The sequence below is a fragment of the Drosophila ficusphila genome, unplaced genomic scaffold, assembly GCF_018152265.1.
Source record: "Drosophila ficusphila isolate 14025-0441.05 unplaced genomic scaffold, ASM1815226v1 contig_791, whole genome shotgun sequence".
In the NCBI taxonomy this organism is placed as follows: domain Eukaryota; kingdom Metazoa; phylum Arthropoda; class Insecta; order Diptera; family Drosophilidae; genus Drosophila; species Drosophila ficusphila.
Window position 1 is genome coordinate 22069034 of NW_025064737.1, and position 17549 is coordinate 22086582.

At 42.1% G+C, this 17549-nt stretch overlaps 5 protein-coding genes across 8 annotated transcripts in view; 2 read left to right on the forward strand and 3 right to left on the reverse strand.

Annotated features, from left to right (window-relative positions):
- LOC108086558 overlaps window positions 1–5196 on the reverse strand; it is a 24671-nt gene extending 19475 nt beyond the window's left edge. For 3 of the 4 annotated variants that reach the window (XM_017183511.2, XM_017183510.2, XM_017183508.2), the window contains exon 1: window positions 5078–5196. The gene's annotated coding sequence lies outside the window, so the exon portion shown is untranslated. Of the gene's footprint in view, window positions 1–3481; window positions 3616–5077 lie in introns of those variants that run through there. The other variant, XM_017183509.2, reaches the window with a different exon arrangement.
- A 1210-nt stretch (window positions 5197–6406) lies between these two features.
- Window positions 6407–8240, forward strand: LOC108086530 (putative defense protein 3). The gene is made up of 2 exons (XM_017183459.1): window positions 6407–6895; window positions 8108–8240. The coding sequence occupies exons 1-2, from the start codon at window positions 6462–6464 to the stop codon at window positions 8178–8180; spliced, it is 507 nt and encodes a 168-aa protein (XP_017038948.1). The 5' UTR covers window positions 6407–6461; the 3' UTR covers window positions 8181–8240.
- Window positions 8241–9151: 911 nt separating this feature from the next.
- LOC108086592 (probable phosphoserine aminotransferase) lies at window positions 9152–10889 on the forward strand. The gene is made up of 3 exons (XM_017183561.2): window positions 9152–9567; window positions 9769–10445; window positions 10501–10889. The coding sequence occupies exons 1-3, from the start codon at window positions 9523–9525 to the stop codon at window positions 10871–10873; spliced, it is 1095 nt and encodes a 364-aa protein (XP_017039050.1). The 5' UTR covers window positions 9152–9522; the 3' UTR covers window positions 10874–10889.
- Window positions 10870–11634, reverse strand: LOC108086593 (guanosine-3',5'-bis(diphosphate) 3'-pyrophosphohydrolase MESH1). The gene is made up of 3 exons (XM_017183562.1): window positions 11493–11634; window positions 11081–11425; window positions 10870–11023 (listed from the first exon to the last, which is right to left on the reverse strand). The coding sequence occupies exons 1-3, from the start codon at window positions 11541–11543 to the stop codon at window positions 10907–10909; spliced, it is 513 nt and encodes a 170-aa protein (XP_017039051.1). The 5' UTR covers window positions 11544–11634; the 3' UTR covers window positions 10870–10906.
- A 117-nt stretch (window positions 11635–11751) lies between these two features.
- On the reverse strand, window positions 11752–13154 carry LOC108086525 (cytochrome c1, heme protein, mitochondrial). Its single transcript, XM_017183453.2, has 2 exons — window positions 13033–13154; window positions 11752–12972 (listed from the first exon to the last, which is right to left on the reverse strand). Exon 2 carries the CDS (start codon window positions 12819–12821, stop codon window positions 11790–11792), a length of 1032 nt encoding a protein of 343 aa, XP_017038942.1. The 5' UTR covers window positions 12822–12972; window positions 13033–13154; the 3' UTR covers window positions 11752–11789.
- Between the last annotated feature and the right edge of the window lie 4395 nt (window positions 13155–17549).

Genomic DNA, 17549 nt, shown 5'->3' on the forward strand with positions numbered 1-17549 from the left:
CACACTCAAAGCCCCAGAGATGGACACCCACCCACCCACACACGCAGGCAGGCAGTTAGTTATCCTTAAGCTACTTAAACACCAGCACACACACAATAGCACACACTCAGCATGGATAAACGCAATTCACAGACTCACCTCAGCCAAATTAATTAGTGCAATTAAGCTAACCGCGCCAGGGGAAGCACCTGTCAACTGCCTGGCATTTCCGCCATTTAGTATTTGTCCAAAAAATTAAGTATACGCAGTGGATGCCCCTGCGATGGCTGTACTTGTGCCGAAATGCGGTTCCACTTCATTGGCATTCATGCTGACCCGCCACAGCAGCAATTTGCTAAGGAAGGAAAAATCAGGCCGAAACTTTCGAGCAGAAGGATTCAAATGTCGAAGCTAAACGATTTTCCAGCCAGCAGCAGCAGCGGCAGCGGCGTCGGGCACAAACAATTTATCTTCGCGACGGAGCTGGCCTATAAAAATGGCAATCATTATTATAGTCATGTACCAGGCAATGGGGCGTTACGGCAATCAACGCCAGCGTCCCAGGCAGGGCTCCATAAATAAGCGCACAATTTCAATTTTCAACAACGCCCCAAAGGAGCGAGAACCAAGCCCCCGAACTCCAGAACCCTTGAAAACCGGAGACAGACGCAGGCCGCATCGAAGATTATATGGTATATGGCTCATTGTGGCATGGCCTGTATTTAAATGCATATTTTAATAGCCATAAAGCGGGAGAAGAGCCCGAAATGCCAGCGGGCACACTTAAAGGCCGCCGCCAATGGGCACAGATACTCAGATACTCGCTTAAGGAGCCGAATGGAGATACGGATACTTGGCCAAGACAAGGCCGAATGCGCAACTAAAACAAGAGAGAGGAGACTCGTACATGTGCAGGAACGTAATATATAAATTATAAACGCAAACTGTGCGACAAGGATTTCTGGTTGGGTTTTTCGGTTTCCTACGTTCTGTTCTGCTTGTCTTATTTGTGTTTTTTTTTGTTTTTTCTTCAGTATTATTTCAGCCGGTCGACATGCGATTCGGTTGGCAAATGATTTTGCAGTTCGACGTGGGGAGCTTATACCGTTTCGAGGGCGGCAAATCGAAGCATAAACGGGCAAATCGAGCGGGCACATGGCACATGGTGCACGTCGAAGGTCAAGGGTCATGAAATTTACTGCAACACTTGCCGGCGGCCCGAAGGCATCTTTTGTGAAATAGTCTTTTTCGTATATTTATAGGCTGGATTGAAATTGATGACGTCTCCATCGAGGTGGTATTCGCCACGCCCCTTGCCTCCATCCTGTAATCCTAGTTCCTAGTTCGATGTCATGCCGCATGCAGATTGTCGTGCAGCAGAAAGCGAAGTAGCTGCAACTGCTAGCAACTCACTGAGAAAAGAATCGTCACGGTTTAAGCGAACAAGGGAAATTAGGGATATAACCTTATATAATATATGTGGGATGGTTGGAAGACAAGAATGCTGAGACTCTTTCTTTTGTAAAATATTCTCAGACTTAAACTTGCATCCAACTTATACCAAAAACGAGTCACAAACTTCCAATCATCAAAGTTTGCGGTGGTAATATTTATATACTAAAAGACACCTTATAAAACAGTAGATAAATTCCATAAAAATGTCTGAAGTGGAGTTTGTGAAAATAAAAGATTAGTAGCACTTATTCCCCGCAGTGTATGCGATGGCAACTGCCGCAAAGTCTGTGTTACCCTGAATCGATCCGAAGGAGGAGCAGCAGAACTCGAGTTCTTATAACTTCACCCCACTGTGCATGTGCACACTTTCCGTGTGTTTGTGTGTGCTGGCCATTCAGGGTGTGTGTGTGTGTGTGGAGGGGAGCGTGTGTTAGTGGAGGCCAGGACCCAATGCCTGCGGCGTATCCTCACGCCTATGAATATGCCACGCGATGTGATTGTGAGTGCGAAAATGTGGCGACGGCAAAGGAAAGGAAAGTTGGAAGGACCCGGGGCTTTTCAGCCCAGTTCGCTTCGGTTCGGTTTGGTTTGGTTTGGCTTAGCCTGGCTTGGCTCGGCTTGGATTGGCTTGGCTGCTGGCTCCAAAACGCCAGTGGGCCAGGATGACGTAGTCCTCCGGCCAAAGTGTGTTAGTGTGCCTGTCTTCCGACTCGGGGTTGCACACTCACACAGACGCAACGAGGGTGCGAAGGGGCATTAAATGGTTCGTGTTTTCCTTCTTGTTTTTTTTTTTATATTTTTATTTTTGCCTCATCTCGCTCGTTTGTCGCTCATATTGGGGTCGCCTGACGGTTCATACTTTAAAAGCGCCATTTAGTCCACAGCCAGCTAAATTATTAAAAGCAAATCCAACACAAACACACAGGCAGTTCATTAAATTCAATGTATGCAAAATAGCGGCAACAAATGCGACAAAAGGCAATCTTAGGCCGCCCCACTGCCCCCCACTCGGCCATCCAGCTGTTGTCATTTTCCAGCCACGACCCCCCAAAAAGAGATTGCAAGACAAGCTCATCATAATCATATGCTTCCTACTGCACTGCGAGAAAACTAAAATCTTCTAAATCATAGGATAAATAGATTGAAAAGAATATTTGGAAAAAGGGAACAGATTTCGTCTGTTTAAATACAAGTTTGGTATTTCACCATAACAATGAGATATTTCCAAGTCAAAAAACTCTACTAATCAATCAAATCTTGTGAAAACCGATTGATAACTTATTCGATTTCAATTTTAAGTTTTAAAATTGTCCAAATAAATATTTTGTTGCCTAGTTTTAGGAATAAATACTTTTAATTGAATTTTTCAGAAACTTGTTAGTGTTTCCTATAAGAAATGCAAATAGAAAACTTTAAATCACAATATGGACCACTTTTGTTGTACTTTTTTTCGCGTGTAAAAACTTTGCTGCGCAAATATGTTTCGCCAACTTCAATTTGTGTCCCAGGTAGTAAGTTTACCGAGGTGTGTGTGTTTTAGGGGGCATGCCGTGTCGCTGTGTGTACATGTGGGTGTGTGTGTGCGTTGGGTTTTTTATGCGTCACGTGAGAATTTCCTTTATTATTATTTGACTTTGGCTGGTTCGGTACATATCACGTATACGCAACGTACAATTCCGCAGAAAAGGCATTGATTTTTTTGATTTGCTTTCGGTTTCGCCACCGCCACCGCCCCTTCGTTTCGTTTATTAGTTTGATTGCTTTTCACTTTTTAAGCATGGATACTCTGCACTTTTCTGCTTTTCTTTGCCCAGCTCAAGCAGAAAAATATTTGCTCGTCAGTTTTTTTTTTCTGTTTTTGTTTTTTGTTTGTGTTTGGCACTTTTTGGCATTTTTTTTTGTTATTTTTTGCTCTTGTTGCACGCTGTTCAGTTCATCAGCACAGTCAAACACTCACTCAGACTAACGCACAAATACACACACACACACAATTACGCACACAGACGCGCGCGTAAAGAAATATACTAGTAAAATACAAATTGCTCACAATTTCCTTTGCTCTAGTTTGTTGTTCTTGTTGGTGTTGTTGCTGCTCCGCACTGTTTTGTATTTTCTTTGGTTTTTCTCCCGGGAAAATTTCACGACCACGCGCTACAACGGCTGACCACGTTCTGAATTTGATTTTACGCTGCCTTGGTGGAATATGCGAAATTTTCGTTGGTGAAAAGTCTTAAGTTCACCAGCAGGCGGCAGGCGATTTTCCGCTCACAGGACCTGCGCACTCCAACCTGCAGGTGACACACTTTTCCGCGCCAACCGTCGCCGATGAAGTGGATTTTCCGACTTTTACTTCGTCCCGGCCGCTTCGCCCATAAACTCTACTATTTACATGGCACAGCGGTTAAAGGCAGCAGGCAGTTTTCCTTCGTTTCCCTACTTTTTCGTAGTTTAGTTTGAAGTGAATTTAGCATGCATTGCCCGGAGGATGGGTGCACTGAACGAAATACAAATTCGCAATAGTGTGTGATGCTTCTTCCTTTCACAACGTAAAAAAATTAGAGCTTAAATCAATATTTATGTTTAATATTTATGCAATACTATGATTTTAGGTTTGAAATTTGTATATAGGATATTTAAAACTATTTTTCTGAGTGTCGCGTCGCAGGCTCTGGCGTGACAAAGCGAAAAAGTCAGTTTCAATGGCCGAATATTTTCGGGATGCTGCTGCCCAGTCCAGGGAGTTGAAAATTCGCATTTGCCACATCCATAATGAATGACATGCCCTTTCGGCCAACCTCGTCTTTGGGTTAAGCTCTCCGAGTTAACTGACCTTTCGCAGTGCGGCTAACAAGAAATGCAAATAAATGGCAATACCCTATTGTTATGTCCAGCACTGTTTGTGCTCTGGGTAAATGCAATCTGAAATAACATTTATCGCATATCCGCACAAACACATCGTAGAAAAAGTAAACGATTTAATTTTGAGCACACTCGGAGTTGCTGATTTTGGCATTTCCAATTTAAATATTTAACCAAACATTTTAATTAATGAAACTAGTTTTAAATTGTATTTGCTCAAAGTGTGTCTGCGTGCGGTTGAGGGGGTAATAGCTAAGCATTAAAAAAGTATTTTGGCCAAAACGGTTTTCGTATATTTATCAAATTAAAATCTTTGTACCATTTTGCAAGCTCTTTGAGCTGCGGTACACGAACATGGAAGGCAAACAAGCCGGAGTATAAAGCTAATTAAACTGAGCAAAAACTAAATGGGCAATTTATTCATACTTTTGGTTTTGTACTTAAATAAATTTAAACGTTAGTTAATTGCATAGAACACCATATAGGTACAGTTCAAACAAGAAAGGCTGGAAAGCTTTGAAGGGATTAGTTGACAATTTGACAAGAGTACTTCCTCAGATATTGGTAAAAAAATGAATTTTTCGAGCAATTTTATGAATTTTATTTATTAATCATTTTAAATGCGTATGGCTGCTTCATTAAATCATATAAAAACATTTATATTGCAGATTTATATCGTAACTGATTTTTGCAGGCTGAAAAAATTTTAGTTGATCTGATTTTGTATATATGTATGTACATGTTTTAACTAGACAATCATTTTAATTGTTTAAAGAGAGTTTACCTTTATTGCATGCTAAGAATAATTTTAGAAACACGTTTGTAATGGAGTGAACCGGACTAAAGCCAAGATACGAGCGAGGCAAAACCGATATAAGACTTTGAAAACAACACTGGACTTTATTCTCGGGGGATCAGTTTAAGACTAGCTTAGAATAACAGAATTCAGTGGCGGGCGAGCAGTGTGGAGACTTTTATATAATCTTATAGAGAGAACAGCTGATAAGGTTTTACATTGTTAAAAAAAAAGGCACCCCCATTTTATTTGATTATTCTTCAAATTATTCTTAATTTCTGAAATTTCTTTAAAATAATTTCCTTCTTCTTTAGGATTTTGGAAATAACTAGTTTATACCAAATGTTAAAGTGTTTACCCAATTATTCCATTTGCATTCCGTCTGCTGACGGCTGTTGAAGTCTCACTCGGCCAAAAACTAAATTGAATATGATATTTGGTGGAAAAAAGTTTTGCAAAACCATATTCCACCGAGAAACAGCGTTGGCGGCACCCCAAAAGGAAACCACCGGCTTCAACTGCAAAACGAGAAATGCGAAACGCAGCGGAATCAAAAGAGGAAAGCACCGAAAACCCCAGAAACAAAAACGGAAAAATAAAGCCCAGCCAAAGCAAACTGAATTCAATTCAGCGAAATCAACGCCAACGGCGGCTGCCTGTCAATTAAAACATTAAAACGCGCTGAAAAATGCAGCGAAAAGGCGCAAAATAAACAAACGCCGAAGCGGCAGACACTGGCAACATTTTCAGCGATTAGAAGCATAGAATTTCGCAATGGAGCACTTAGAGCTGGAGCTCGAGACCCAGACTCAGACTCAGACTCAGACTGAGACTCCGATTCCGAATCCGAATCGGCGACTCAGGGGAGGGACTAATGTGTGACCCAGTTTGGATCACTGTGCAGGAAAGGAACTATGTGTGTTTTGGCTATTTGCTTTTTGATCATTAAAAACTGGTTGCCCGCAGCTGAGCGCCCATGTACGATTGCGGTCAGATTAATAGAAGCAGAGCTGGCCACAAATCAGTAAAAATAAATCATTAATGAAATGCCAATGATCTATTTATCATATGATTTCTGTTGTACTCACATAAAAAGTTGGAGTTGAAGAGAAAGAAAATTAATATTTTTTCAATAAATCAAAATATTATCTTTTTGAAATATATTTATAAATGGAACTATTGTATCAACGCCAACTGTAAGTATATCTTAATTTTGAGCGACCGCCCATGTCTTCGGCGGCAGCGGAGCTTTTGGCATTGCGTTGTGGCTTTATAAACGGCCAGCGATGGCGGCCGCGAGCCGAGTTTTACCGTTAGATTAGCCGAGCGCGCGCGCATTTTCCCACGGTTGAGGAAAATCAAAATTATAGTCATGAAGGATCGATTTAACTGGATATCCCTGGAGCTGATCCTTCTGATCGGCACAGCCATAGCCTTTCCGGATGGCGCTCCCGCGGATACGTGTGTAAAACAGCGAGCCAATCAACCGAATCACGGCAAGGCCAGAACGCAGCCGGCCCACTCGAATCCCTACGAGGTGGTGGCCGATGCCCAGACATATCACCCCGGTCAGCAGATATCGGTGGTTATATACCCGCACTCGGACCAGAGCACCGTTTTCCGGGGATTCTTCCTGCAGGCGCGGGATGCCAACTCCAACGAGTGGATCGGTGAGTGGGTGCAGAGCGAGAACACCAAGACCATTCCGGAGTGCTCGGCCATCACGCACTCGGATAACAGGGACAAACTGGGCGCCAAACTAATCTGGAAGGCTCCGCAAAATAAACGCGGCAATGTCTACTTTACGTAAGTCGAAATTTTATATAGAAAGGTATGGTTTTCATTGATGAAAGACAAAAAAAGGAAACATTTCAAGAAGATTCTTAATTCTATAATAATAGGGAAATAAAAACTTATAAATTTTTAATGAATTTATTTTACCAACATATTTAATTAGATAAATTAATACAAATATTCTTTTATTTATATCTTACCTCAAAGCTTCCTGAATTCAAACTAAATTCACGGGCAATTTTCATGAGCATGGTAATTTAATAAAATGGTGTTTAACACCCATTTTTTGGCAGTTTCAATGAAACACTTTGTCAAAACTGGCTTCGTACAAATACAGTACGTGTCTTCTATCGTCCGTCACCATCATCATAATAACCATCATCATCAGTGGGGGTAGAAGTGTGCAAGTAGTAGCACCATCATCGTGGGTCGTGAAGGGATTCATTAATCATACGCCACGTTGACCCACATAATGTAATGCTGGCATAATTGTCAGGCCGACAAAAACTTGCCGGATAATCGCACAAAAGGCATTATGTAATTGATTTATTTGGAAAGAGCCAGCCGAAAAGTGTCTCCAAATCATTTGTCCACAAAAAAGGCATCAAATGGCCAAAGACGCAACGTCAAAACCCCAAAGAAAAGTTGTCAATGCTTTTTATACGACAACATCAACTTTGTCAGCGGATAACACTGGCCAACATGGGGGAGTGCCAACTGTGAATTAACCGAGCAGAAGTTATTTTCCGGACTCTTGTATCATTTATCATTTTGTCGAACCAGAGAATATGCAAATATAAGAATTAATCAAAAACAGACAAGCAAAGTTTGGAAACATATTTTGCACAAACTTTACTCGGAAGAAGTTTCTATGTTTTTTCTTCAACTTTTAATAATTTAAATCCAACAAGAAGGATAATACTGCAGAAATAATCTCACACGAAACCTAGGAAATGCAAATTGAATTCCCTTGTGAACACAGAAAACAGTGATAGACAAATCTTTAGATTTATGCACACCTATTATTCAGAATTTAATTTTAATTGAAATTAATGTAGTCCACTGTTGTCTTACCTTAAATATCATCTCCTGAAATTGTCGAATCATCAATTATTACCTATTTATAGCCACAGCTAAACCTCGCATGCAATCTGCTGTAAAAATTAAAAACAATCATGACTTGGCTTATCGGAGGATTTTACATTTTTGTTTTTTCTCTTGCAGGGGCACTGTGCTACAGGAGTACGGAACCTTTTGGAGCGACATTATTAACAAAGTGCAGGCGGAGCCGCAATAACCGAAATTATGTACTTACTTATAAGGCAGCTGTACACAACGCCGGGCAATAAATCGTAAAAACCCTAATTAGTCAAAACGAAATTGTTGTTTGAAGATTTTTCAAATACCATTCCGACGTCTTGGAGCCAAAAGCGCCCCATTGAGCTGTGCAATCAACATTACAGGGCAAAATTATTGACTTTTTGGCTTAACGTTTATGAATGACCAGCCAGCCCACATTCGAGCAAGCGAACCTGTTCCCGCCGCCCAGCGGTAACCAGTACCCCAGTGACTCCTCTTGGCGCCCCAAAGCACCCGACAACACCCACATCCGCCCACTCCTGGACCAAAATCAAACGCACGAGCCGAGCACGTTTGGGTTTCCAGACACGTTGGCCAGCCTCTCATTGGAAATTCGTTTTGGGTGTCCGGGTAAATTGGAAACTTTAAGCACCTTTCATGCCGGCTGTGCAGAAAGGCTGCTATAAAGTAATTAGACGGTCAGCGCATTTGGCCAAAACATAGGCCAAGATAAGTATTCGTAGCATAGGTCTAAGGCAATTCTGATTGCCCTTTTACAATGGCTTTTAATCGAACGGAGCAGATAAGCAATCATTTGCAGATATGAGGTGTTATAAATGATTTCGGGGAAGTCCTTATCGGCAGACGAGTATGCTTTGAAAACTTATAACGTGTTAGAAAGGTACGTTTTATTAATTTTGTATTCTTTACACACTATTTTGAATGTTTATAAGAGCAATTAAATCTAAACAATATACTTATTACCGTAAACATTTTCATCCGCAAAAAAATATTCAATATATCACATATTCCGAAGCTTGACTGTACAATGCACTCGCATGCTTTGCTTGGAGCTTGTTTACTCGACTGCAAATTCAGTCGTTCGGTTGTTATTGTCATTTCATCGCTGGCTGCATGGCAACCCACTCTGAATGGAAAAAAAGGGGGTGAAGGGGGCATGGGGAGCACTTTGTTTTCGTGCGTTGCTTGTTTGCGAATGTATTCGCCATCCGATTTGCCGACTTGTTTTGATCGAATTCGCCGCACCGCTAGTCTTTGTCTGGCTTCGCTGATAGTGCAGGAGCGCAGTTCAAAATCGATGGTTGTTAGGTAAACACCTGCTTTTTTGTTACTGCGGACCTGAACAAATCGAGTTCGTTGTCCAGTCGGGCGAATTAAAGTCTGTTTTTCCGCACGCGTTTTGTTTATTGCCCGGTGACTTGTTGCTGTTCTTCGTCTCGTTTATCAGCGATTGCAAATACTTGCTGCTCAACACTTTAGTTAATACTTAGCAACTAGCCAGAGAGGTTTACAGATCGCAGACGCTCCAAAACAGCAACATGGTTATCAACTTCGCCGCTGGTCCAGCCAAATTGCCCGAAGAGGTCAGTAAAACGGGTGGGATTGCTATGCAACAACACGTGACATTTTTGTAATAGTAATAAATTGTAAATAACTGTTACATTGTGTTGATTGCAGTACCACATACATATATCCTCGACGCAGCTTTAGTAATTTATATTAATAGTTGAAAACATACCTAAATGTACAGCAAACATTTAATTAAATCCATATATAACCCTTAGGTACTTAAAGAGGTGCAGGAAAACTTACTCAACTGCAATGGAAGTGGAATCTCGGTCATGGAAATGTCCCATCGTTCCAGCAACTATGCCAAGATCCAAGAGGCGGCTATCAACGATCTTCGAGAGCTCTTGAATGTGCCCAGCAACTACAAGATTCTGCTGATGCAAGGCGGTGGCACTGGGCAGTTTGCAGCAGTGGCCATGAATCTAATTGGGCAAACTGGCACTGCGGATTATGTTATCACCGGTTCGTGGTCCTCGAAGGCGGCAAAGGAGGCGGCTCAGTACGGCACAGTGAACGCCGTGTTGCCTAAGCTCGCCAAATATACATCCGTTCCACGGCAGGACACCTGGAAGCTGAACCCCAAGGCCTCGTATGTCTACTATTGCGACAATGAAACCGTAGAGGGTGTGGAGTTCGACTTTGTGCCCGAGGTTCCAGCTGGAGTTCCACTAGTGGCTGACATGTCCTCCAACTTCCTTTCACGTCCTATTGATGTCTCCAAATTTGGCGTTATCTATGCGGGAGCTCAGAAAAATGTCGGACCAGCGGGTACCACAGTGATCATTGTCCGAGAGGATTTAATAGGCAAGCACCTGAAGATCACTCCCTCCATTCTGAATTTTGAGCTGATGGATAAGAACAGCTCTCTGCTTAATACTCCTCCAACTTTTGGGTGAGTAAAAAAGGTGTAAAGTTGGTAAACACTTAAGTAATATTCTCCTTTGCAGCATCTATGTTATGGGTCTGGTTTTCAAGTGGATTAAGCGCAATGGAGGCGTTGCCGGGATGGCCAAGTTGTCTGCGGCCAAATCCAAACTCATTTACGACACCATTGACCAGTCAAATGGTTTCTATCACTGCCCCTTGGATGTGAATATTCGTTCCCGAATGAATGTTCCCTTCAGGATTGGCAGTGCCAGCGGGGATGACGCGTTGGAGAAGGAGTTCCTGGCCAAGGCCGAGGCGGAGGGCATGATCCAGTTGAAGGGTCACCGCTCGGTGGGCGGTATTCGGGCCTCGCTTTACAATGCTGTTACGTTGGCCGAAACCCAGCAGTTGGCCAATCTCATGCTGGCCTTTTACAAAAACAATAAAAATTAAAAATGCTCCTTTGTAATTAATTGGATTTTGGGTTTACAATAGACCACGTTGACGGAAAATTTCGTCCAACTTAAGCTCCAGGTTTATATTGGTGCCCCGCAGATTGTCCACCACTTGTTTGGCCCACACGAAGTACTGCTCTCGACGTTCCTTTAAGACAAAAATGATGTTCTTGAATAAAGGGTTTTGTTGGTTTTTCTAACTCACCTCCGTCCAACCCGTTGGCGTATTGACCTGTAGATCCCGCAAGTTATCCAGCTTGTCAGCCAGTTTAATTAGCTTGGCCCTGCAGCTAGTTTTAGGTGCGTTCACTATTTGTAGACGTTTTCTTTCCTGTTTTTCCAGGGACTTGTTGTCGGTTACCTCGCGCACAAGACCACAAACATCTTTTCCAAAAAGTTTCTCCACATCCTCAAAAGTAGCATCAGTATCTTCTACCACATCGTGGAGCAGGGCAGCCATCAGAACCGCCTCATCTGTGATGCAACCCTCCACGGACAAAATAGTGCTCACATTTATCACATGATTCACATAAGGTGATTCTTTAGGGTCCTTAAAATATTAAAAAAAATAGATTATTGTTTTTAACCGGCTATTTTGTTGGCTAAATAAAGCTTACCTTACGACGCTGCTCACGGTGTTTGAAAGCCGCATATTGCAAACACTCCATAAACTTGGAAGAGGGGTAAGTGGTAATTTTAAACCCGCTAAATAATTATTTGATTTTAATACTTTTTTCCCAACCTAAACTTTGTTTATGTTTTAACAGAGCAGCTGTTATAACATAACAGACCGGCCCATGCCGATAACAGGGCTTCTTTACAGCACTGATGTGCAGCCCTAAACCAACTATCGATAACACATGCGCGCGATAAAAATGAAAATTCAAAAGCCTTTATTTGTAAGTACACAAGGTTTACTCTGGGTTTTCGTTCTTGTCCTCGCACTTTTTGCACGCCAGTTCCCTCTCCTTGCACAAGGCCTCTGCTGCCTCCTCCGCTTCTCTTTTGGCCTGGGCCTCCAGTTCCGGGATAAAGAAGATCTTGCGAGACTTCAGCGCGGACCACTTGAAACGCTTGATGTAATAGGAAATGCCGATCAGGAAGGCCGAAATTAGCGTAACCTTAATGAGCAAAATGCGGCGCTCATCGGACTCCGGTTCCGAAGTCCACTTAAGGAAGACGCACACATCCTTGGCGATTTGGGCAGCCGAAGCAGGTACGTCGGCATCCTCATAGGATACCACCTCATTGTCAATGGCTTTGGCCATGGCAATGGCTCCACCGGAGAAGTAGGGATTGAAGTACAGGCCATCGCGCAGAGCAAAGCCAGCCGGAGCCTCACAGTATCCCGTGAGCAGTGAAAACACATAATCCTCGCCACCCTTGCGGGCTGAAACTATATAGCTGAGATCCGGCGGATAGGAGCCATTGTTGGCGGAACGGGCCGCATCCTCGTTGGCATACGGCGATGGAAAGTGATCGGATAACTTGCCCGGGCGTTCGTAGTACTCGCCCTCATCGTTCGGTCCATCTCGCACTGTTATGCCCTCCGCCTCGGCTTTCGCCTCGCTTTCGGTCATGCAAACGCCGACCAAGTTGCGATAGGCCATGTACTGCAAGGAGTGACAGGAGGCGCAGACCTCCTTGTACACAAAGTATCCCCGGCGCACGCTCTCCTTGTCCAAAGCGGACAGCAATCCTTTGTGGTTCCAGTGCTGGTGCGGCGGATGCACACAATCCGAGGAGGCATCCACACTGGTTTCCAGGGCGTAGATCAGGAGTCCTGTGGCGCCAGTTAGAGCGCCCAAAGCTCCCAGCAACTTCGGTCGTCCGCCCAAAAAGCCACGACTCGAGAAGCTCATCCGCGGACGCACTGATGTCCGGTTGAAGCTACTCTTGGCCAGGTGGAGGAGTTTGCTGCCCAGATTCCGGAATTTATTGGCCATTTTCGGTCCGGTTCAGCTTTTCCTTATAAAATGACGAGCTTGGATTTCCAGTTAAAAATATGTCAAAAAGACCAGGGCTGAAATACTCGGTTGACTAGGGTTGTCACCACGGGGTGAATATTTTGGCAGCAGTTGTAAAAGTTTAAAATCACTACATAATGAAAAAGAGAGTTTTAGACTTTAAAATGTTGATAGAACCAACGATACTCACCTAGGGTGAGATAATAATCCTGCTTCTTGGTTGGCCAAAAATCACCATTTCGAAGAAAATGTGTACATGATGTGGATATTTAAATGTGTACATAAAATACGAGCTAGTGACAATACCTTAATATGATATTACATACAAAGCTTGCAAGATCAAATCTCAACCTCACGAAATTGAAATCATTTAAAAACACATTATAAATCACACAAGTCAGCTCGAATAAGAAGGGCAGGATGCCTAGAAATCCCAAGACCAGACTTTCTTCAAAATTAAGTCCAGATCAGTCTGATTCTTATCGTAGATCTTTCTCCATAAAGCATATGTAAACCAAAACCCACCCAAATTGCTGTTATTCTTTACAGCTAAAAGGTTTTCCTACTATTGTTGTAACCATCGCCTCCTTCTGGCGTTTCTTTCCTGCCCAACGAGCGGAGCAACTGAAAAAAAAAAAAAACGAAAAAAAAAACAAATGCCAGGGCACTTTCATTTGTTATCTGGCGCAGTAATCTGTAAATCTGTAACAGCCCACCAAACAACGGTGCATACAATATTTCCTAGCCATTCTTCACACTGTGTGACCACGAAATCGTCAAAGTCAGGCCAAGCCAGCTTTTACAACGGCTAAGAGGCATGGGCGTGATCTTAGACATTTCAAGGGGATCGCATTGGAAGAAAACTGATCACAACCCAGCTGTATACAATATAACAAGTTCTTTCTTTTTGTTTATCGAATACCTAAGGACACTTAAACATGAAATAACATGATGTTAGAAATTAAGAGCTAATTGTATACCAACAAATTTCGATAGAAACGTATTGTTGGTTAAACTGATTTATGATTAATGAGGATCCCCCTTAACTACGCCCCTGGCAACCAATAATGACAATGCAACGAACGACGCCGGCAGTGCGAGCGATGTAAACTCTTTTTTTTTCAGTTTTTGGTGAAAATTTGTACCTGATTTTATATTTCCCTTTTTCGTTACACTGTTTCGGTTGCTGTTGCTGTTGTTGTTTTTTTTCAGTTATTACGTATTTCCATGTTTACCATATTTTACACGCGCTTACAGACACACAGATACAGATACAAGATACCCCCGGATTTTCCCTATGTGCGTTTTTAGAGTTCTGCTTCTGCGCAGCGATGCATAATTCCCACTTTTGAAATTTGTGTGCGGTTGTTGTTATTGTTGTTGTTGTTTTAGTCTTCTGCGGTGGTGGCTAAATGTTGTTTTTGTTGTTCCCGTTGCCGCTGCGCAATTAATAATTCTTTTCGACTGGCGTGAAATTTTCATAAGCAAGAAAAAGCAGCAACAGCCAACCGCACCAACTTTCCATGAAAATCTCCGGCCATTAGTAGCAATCGCAACGCTTTTCACCGTGGAAAACCGCAGAGATTGTGCTGCGACCCCATAGAAATGGGCTCACGTCATGAATTTTATTCAAATTACAAACTCATTAATAAATAGCGTTGTTTACTTTTAAGCAGAAAACGAACCGGCCATGATTGCTCAATTTCTGCATTGTTGGAAAATCTGTTCAAACGAAATGATTACAAAACATCCATGAACATTTCCTCGGTCTAATTAAACCTTTTTGGTATCTTGAAAATTGGATTTCGATAAATGGAATACCCTTTCCAAGTTACAGTTGCTAAAAATATGCTTTCCTAATTATACTCCCAATGAGCCGAAATAAATCATCATTTCTTTGAATGCCTGAGTGTCTAAAATATGACAGTGACTTCAGGGTGAATACAAACCCCGCGTTTGCCATATCAGATAAAAAATGCAAGAGATATGACTTATCAACTGAATAATTATTCGTGAAAAAGATGGGCCTGCAAATAAAAATACCAGCGAACAGCACAAAAAGTGTGCATAATTTAGCAATAAATGTAAATATTACTGGTCCGCTTCCTTTGGGAGACAAAGCGCCATGCTGCTGCAGTTTCCTGTGGCAGTTGCAGTTGCCTCTTCTCGCAGAAAAGCTGATGCTGATGCTGATGCTGATGATCACCAGCACCAGGTGATGATGATGTTGCCAGAGGATCGTAATAACGACCAGGCTGTGCTGGCCATGTCCCACTCCTTATCTTGGCAGCACGAAAACCAGAAACAAGAATTATAGACCAAAAGCCAGTTGCAATGCGAGTGCATCTTGCATCTTTTGCCACCGATCCCACGTAGGTGAGTGCTATTTGTGTGCTATGTGTATGTGTGTGTGTGTGTGCCAGTGCGGGGGCACTGCATCTGTGTCGGTTGGCCAGAGTATCTGTGTGAGTTGCGCCTTTGGCCAGAAGTGAATGCAACACAAGTTGCATCTGCCGCAGTGCTGGTCAACGCTCCAAAAGCAATAAGGAAATAAAGCTTAACTTAGGTTCAAAATAAGAATCACATTTAAACGAAGAAAACTTGAATAAAATAAGAGTCCTATTAGTTAGGTTGTTCATTCAAATGACAGTACCAATACACATTTCAACAAAAACTGTGATTTATAACAAGTAAGTGGCTCCCATTTGAAACAGGTTTAAAAAAACAAAAATTAATATTCAACGGATGAACCCATCGATTTTTTTCCAAACTCTTTGTTCATAATGAACATCTTTATTTTATGACGTATCTGAAAGATCGTTTTAACGCGTGCGCAGCTACCGTTGAACGCGAACCGAAATCGCATGCGAGAGAGAAAATCCCACAACTTTTTCTCTCTCTTAGATTCTCATTCTCGCTGCCCATTTACCGCTCAATTTCGCAAAAACAAAAAAAAGCTATGCTCCCCTATATACAACAACATCACGACTTGGGAGTGTGTATGGGTGAGTGTATCTGAGTGTGCGCGGATTGTGATTGTGTGTTTATGTGTATCATGCGGTTTTAGTGCGGATTTTTGTAAACTTTTCGCAGTGTTCAGTCACCAAGCTTCGGGAGAAAGATACAGATAGTTGGTGGATAAAAGGGGGAGAATCGGAGCGAAGAGCAAACTTCATCATGACGTTGTAACTGTCTTTTCAATTTCTCGTTCTGCCCGATTCGCTTTGCCAAATGGAGCCTAGAAGATGGATCTCTGCCTCCTCTCGATTCTCTCCACGATTCTTCTCCCCTTCCTTTGCCCCCTTCTCACCCCACACGCACACACACACACAATCGGCAATTGACGGCTCTGCGTGTGTGTGCCCGTTGATGTTGATGAGTTTTGTTTTAATTCTGCTTCTTGACTTCAATTTCTTATAAAGATTGTTTATATGCACGTAATACAGTGAATCCCCTATAAGTCGAACTTAAAGTTTGTTTTAATTTTTGATTAACTTAACAGATTAATTGTATTACAATCAAAAAAATAATCTCTTGGTTGATCATCATTGATCTTAATTGCAAAAAAAACTTTGAAGTTCATTTTTAGCTCTTTAAGATATTGTAATACATATATTCTCCATAAGAATAAACTGCAAACTGAATGTGCTTATGTATGAGTAAAAAGTTTTACAAAATTATTTGAGCAATCAAAGAATATTCCAAATCCCCGTTTTCAGATTTCAAAATCCAAGTTAAAGAAACGGCTCTGTGTATTTGTATCCGTATCTGTGAGATGCAGGCCACACTCTCGTTGTTGTTGTTGTTGTTGTTGTTGTTGCTGTGATTTGGTGAATCGCGCGTAGCCGATTGTAATTATTGTAATCGAGTCTCGAACCGATCCAATCCGATACGATACGATCGCAATAGCGCACAGCCATCGCCGCTCGGGGTTGAGAAGATCAGGCCGCTATAGCCATTGCCATAGCCATAGCCACATCCATCGATTGCCATAGCCATAGCTGTAGCCATCGTCTTCGGCTGATTTGATTCTGTTTTAGCTGCTTTGATCATTTCGTAATAGTTTCCTCAGTGCTCTGCTTAAATCATCTTGGCCAAGACCGATCTGGCCGATCTCGGCGATCTGGCCGATCCAACCAATCCGCGGCTCGTGATCGTTTCGCTTGAGCCGAGCCCGCGCTTTTTCTCTTTGAAGCCAACGTCATCGACAGTCGCAGTCATACAACATACTACGTACTGCCTGCCTACCAGTCATCATGGTTGTTGCTTTAGTTGTCTTGGCCGTTGCTTTTTACTAAAAGTTGATTGACTGTCTGTTCATTTAGCCGCTTGTCCATGGCTCGCTCCGTTTGTTGGCTTTGTGTGCTCTCAGTGCTACATGGAGAAAAAACCGAAATGTAAATAGCAAATAGGGTATATCTATTCAAAAGGTTATAAGATATTCGGAGTGTTTCTCTAATGGATTTCTTTACTTTCGGCTTATTTATTACCCAAACATCTTCAGAAGAACACAACAACATAAAATAATACTTCAAATTTGAATATACATTTACTTTCAATATTTATGACCTATGAAAATCGAGCTAAAGATTTTAGAGTTGGAGAAATTGGAACCTAAGGCTATGCAATTTTATGACTGTTCTCCAATAACTGGGTTTTAAAGTAATAATAGAATATATATATTAAAAAAAACAGTTTAAAGGGCTA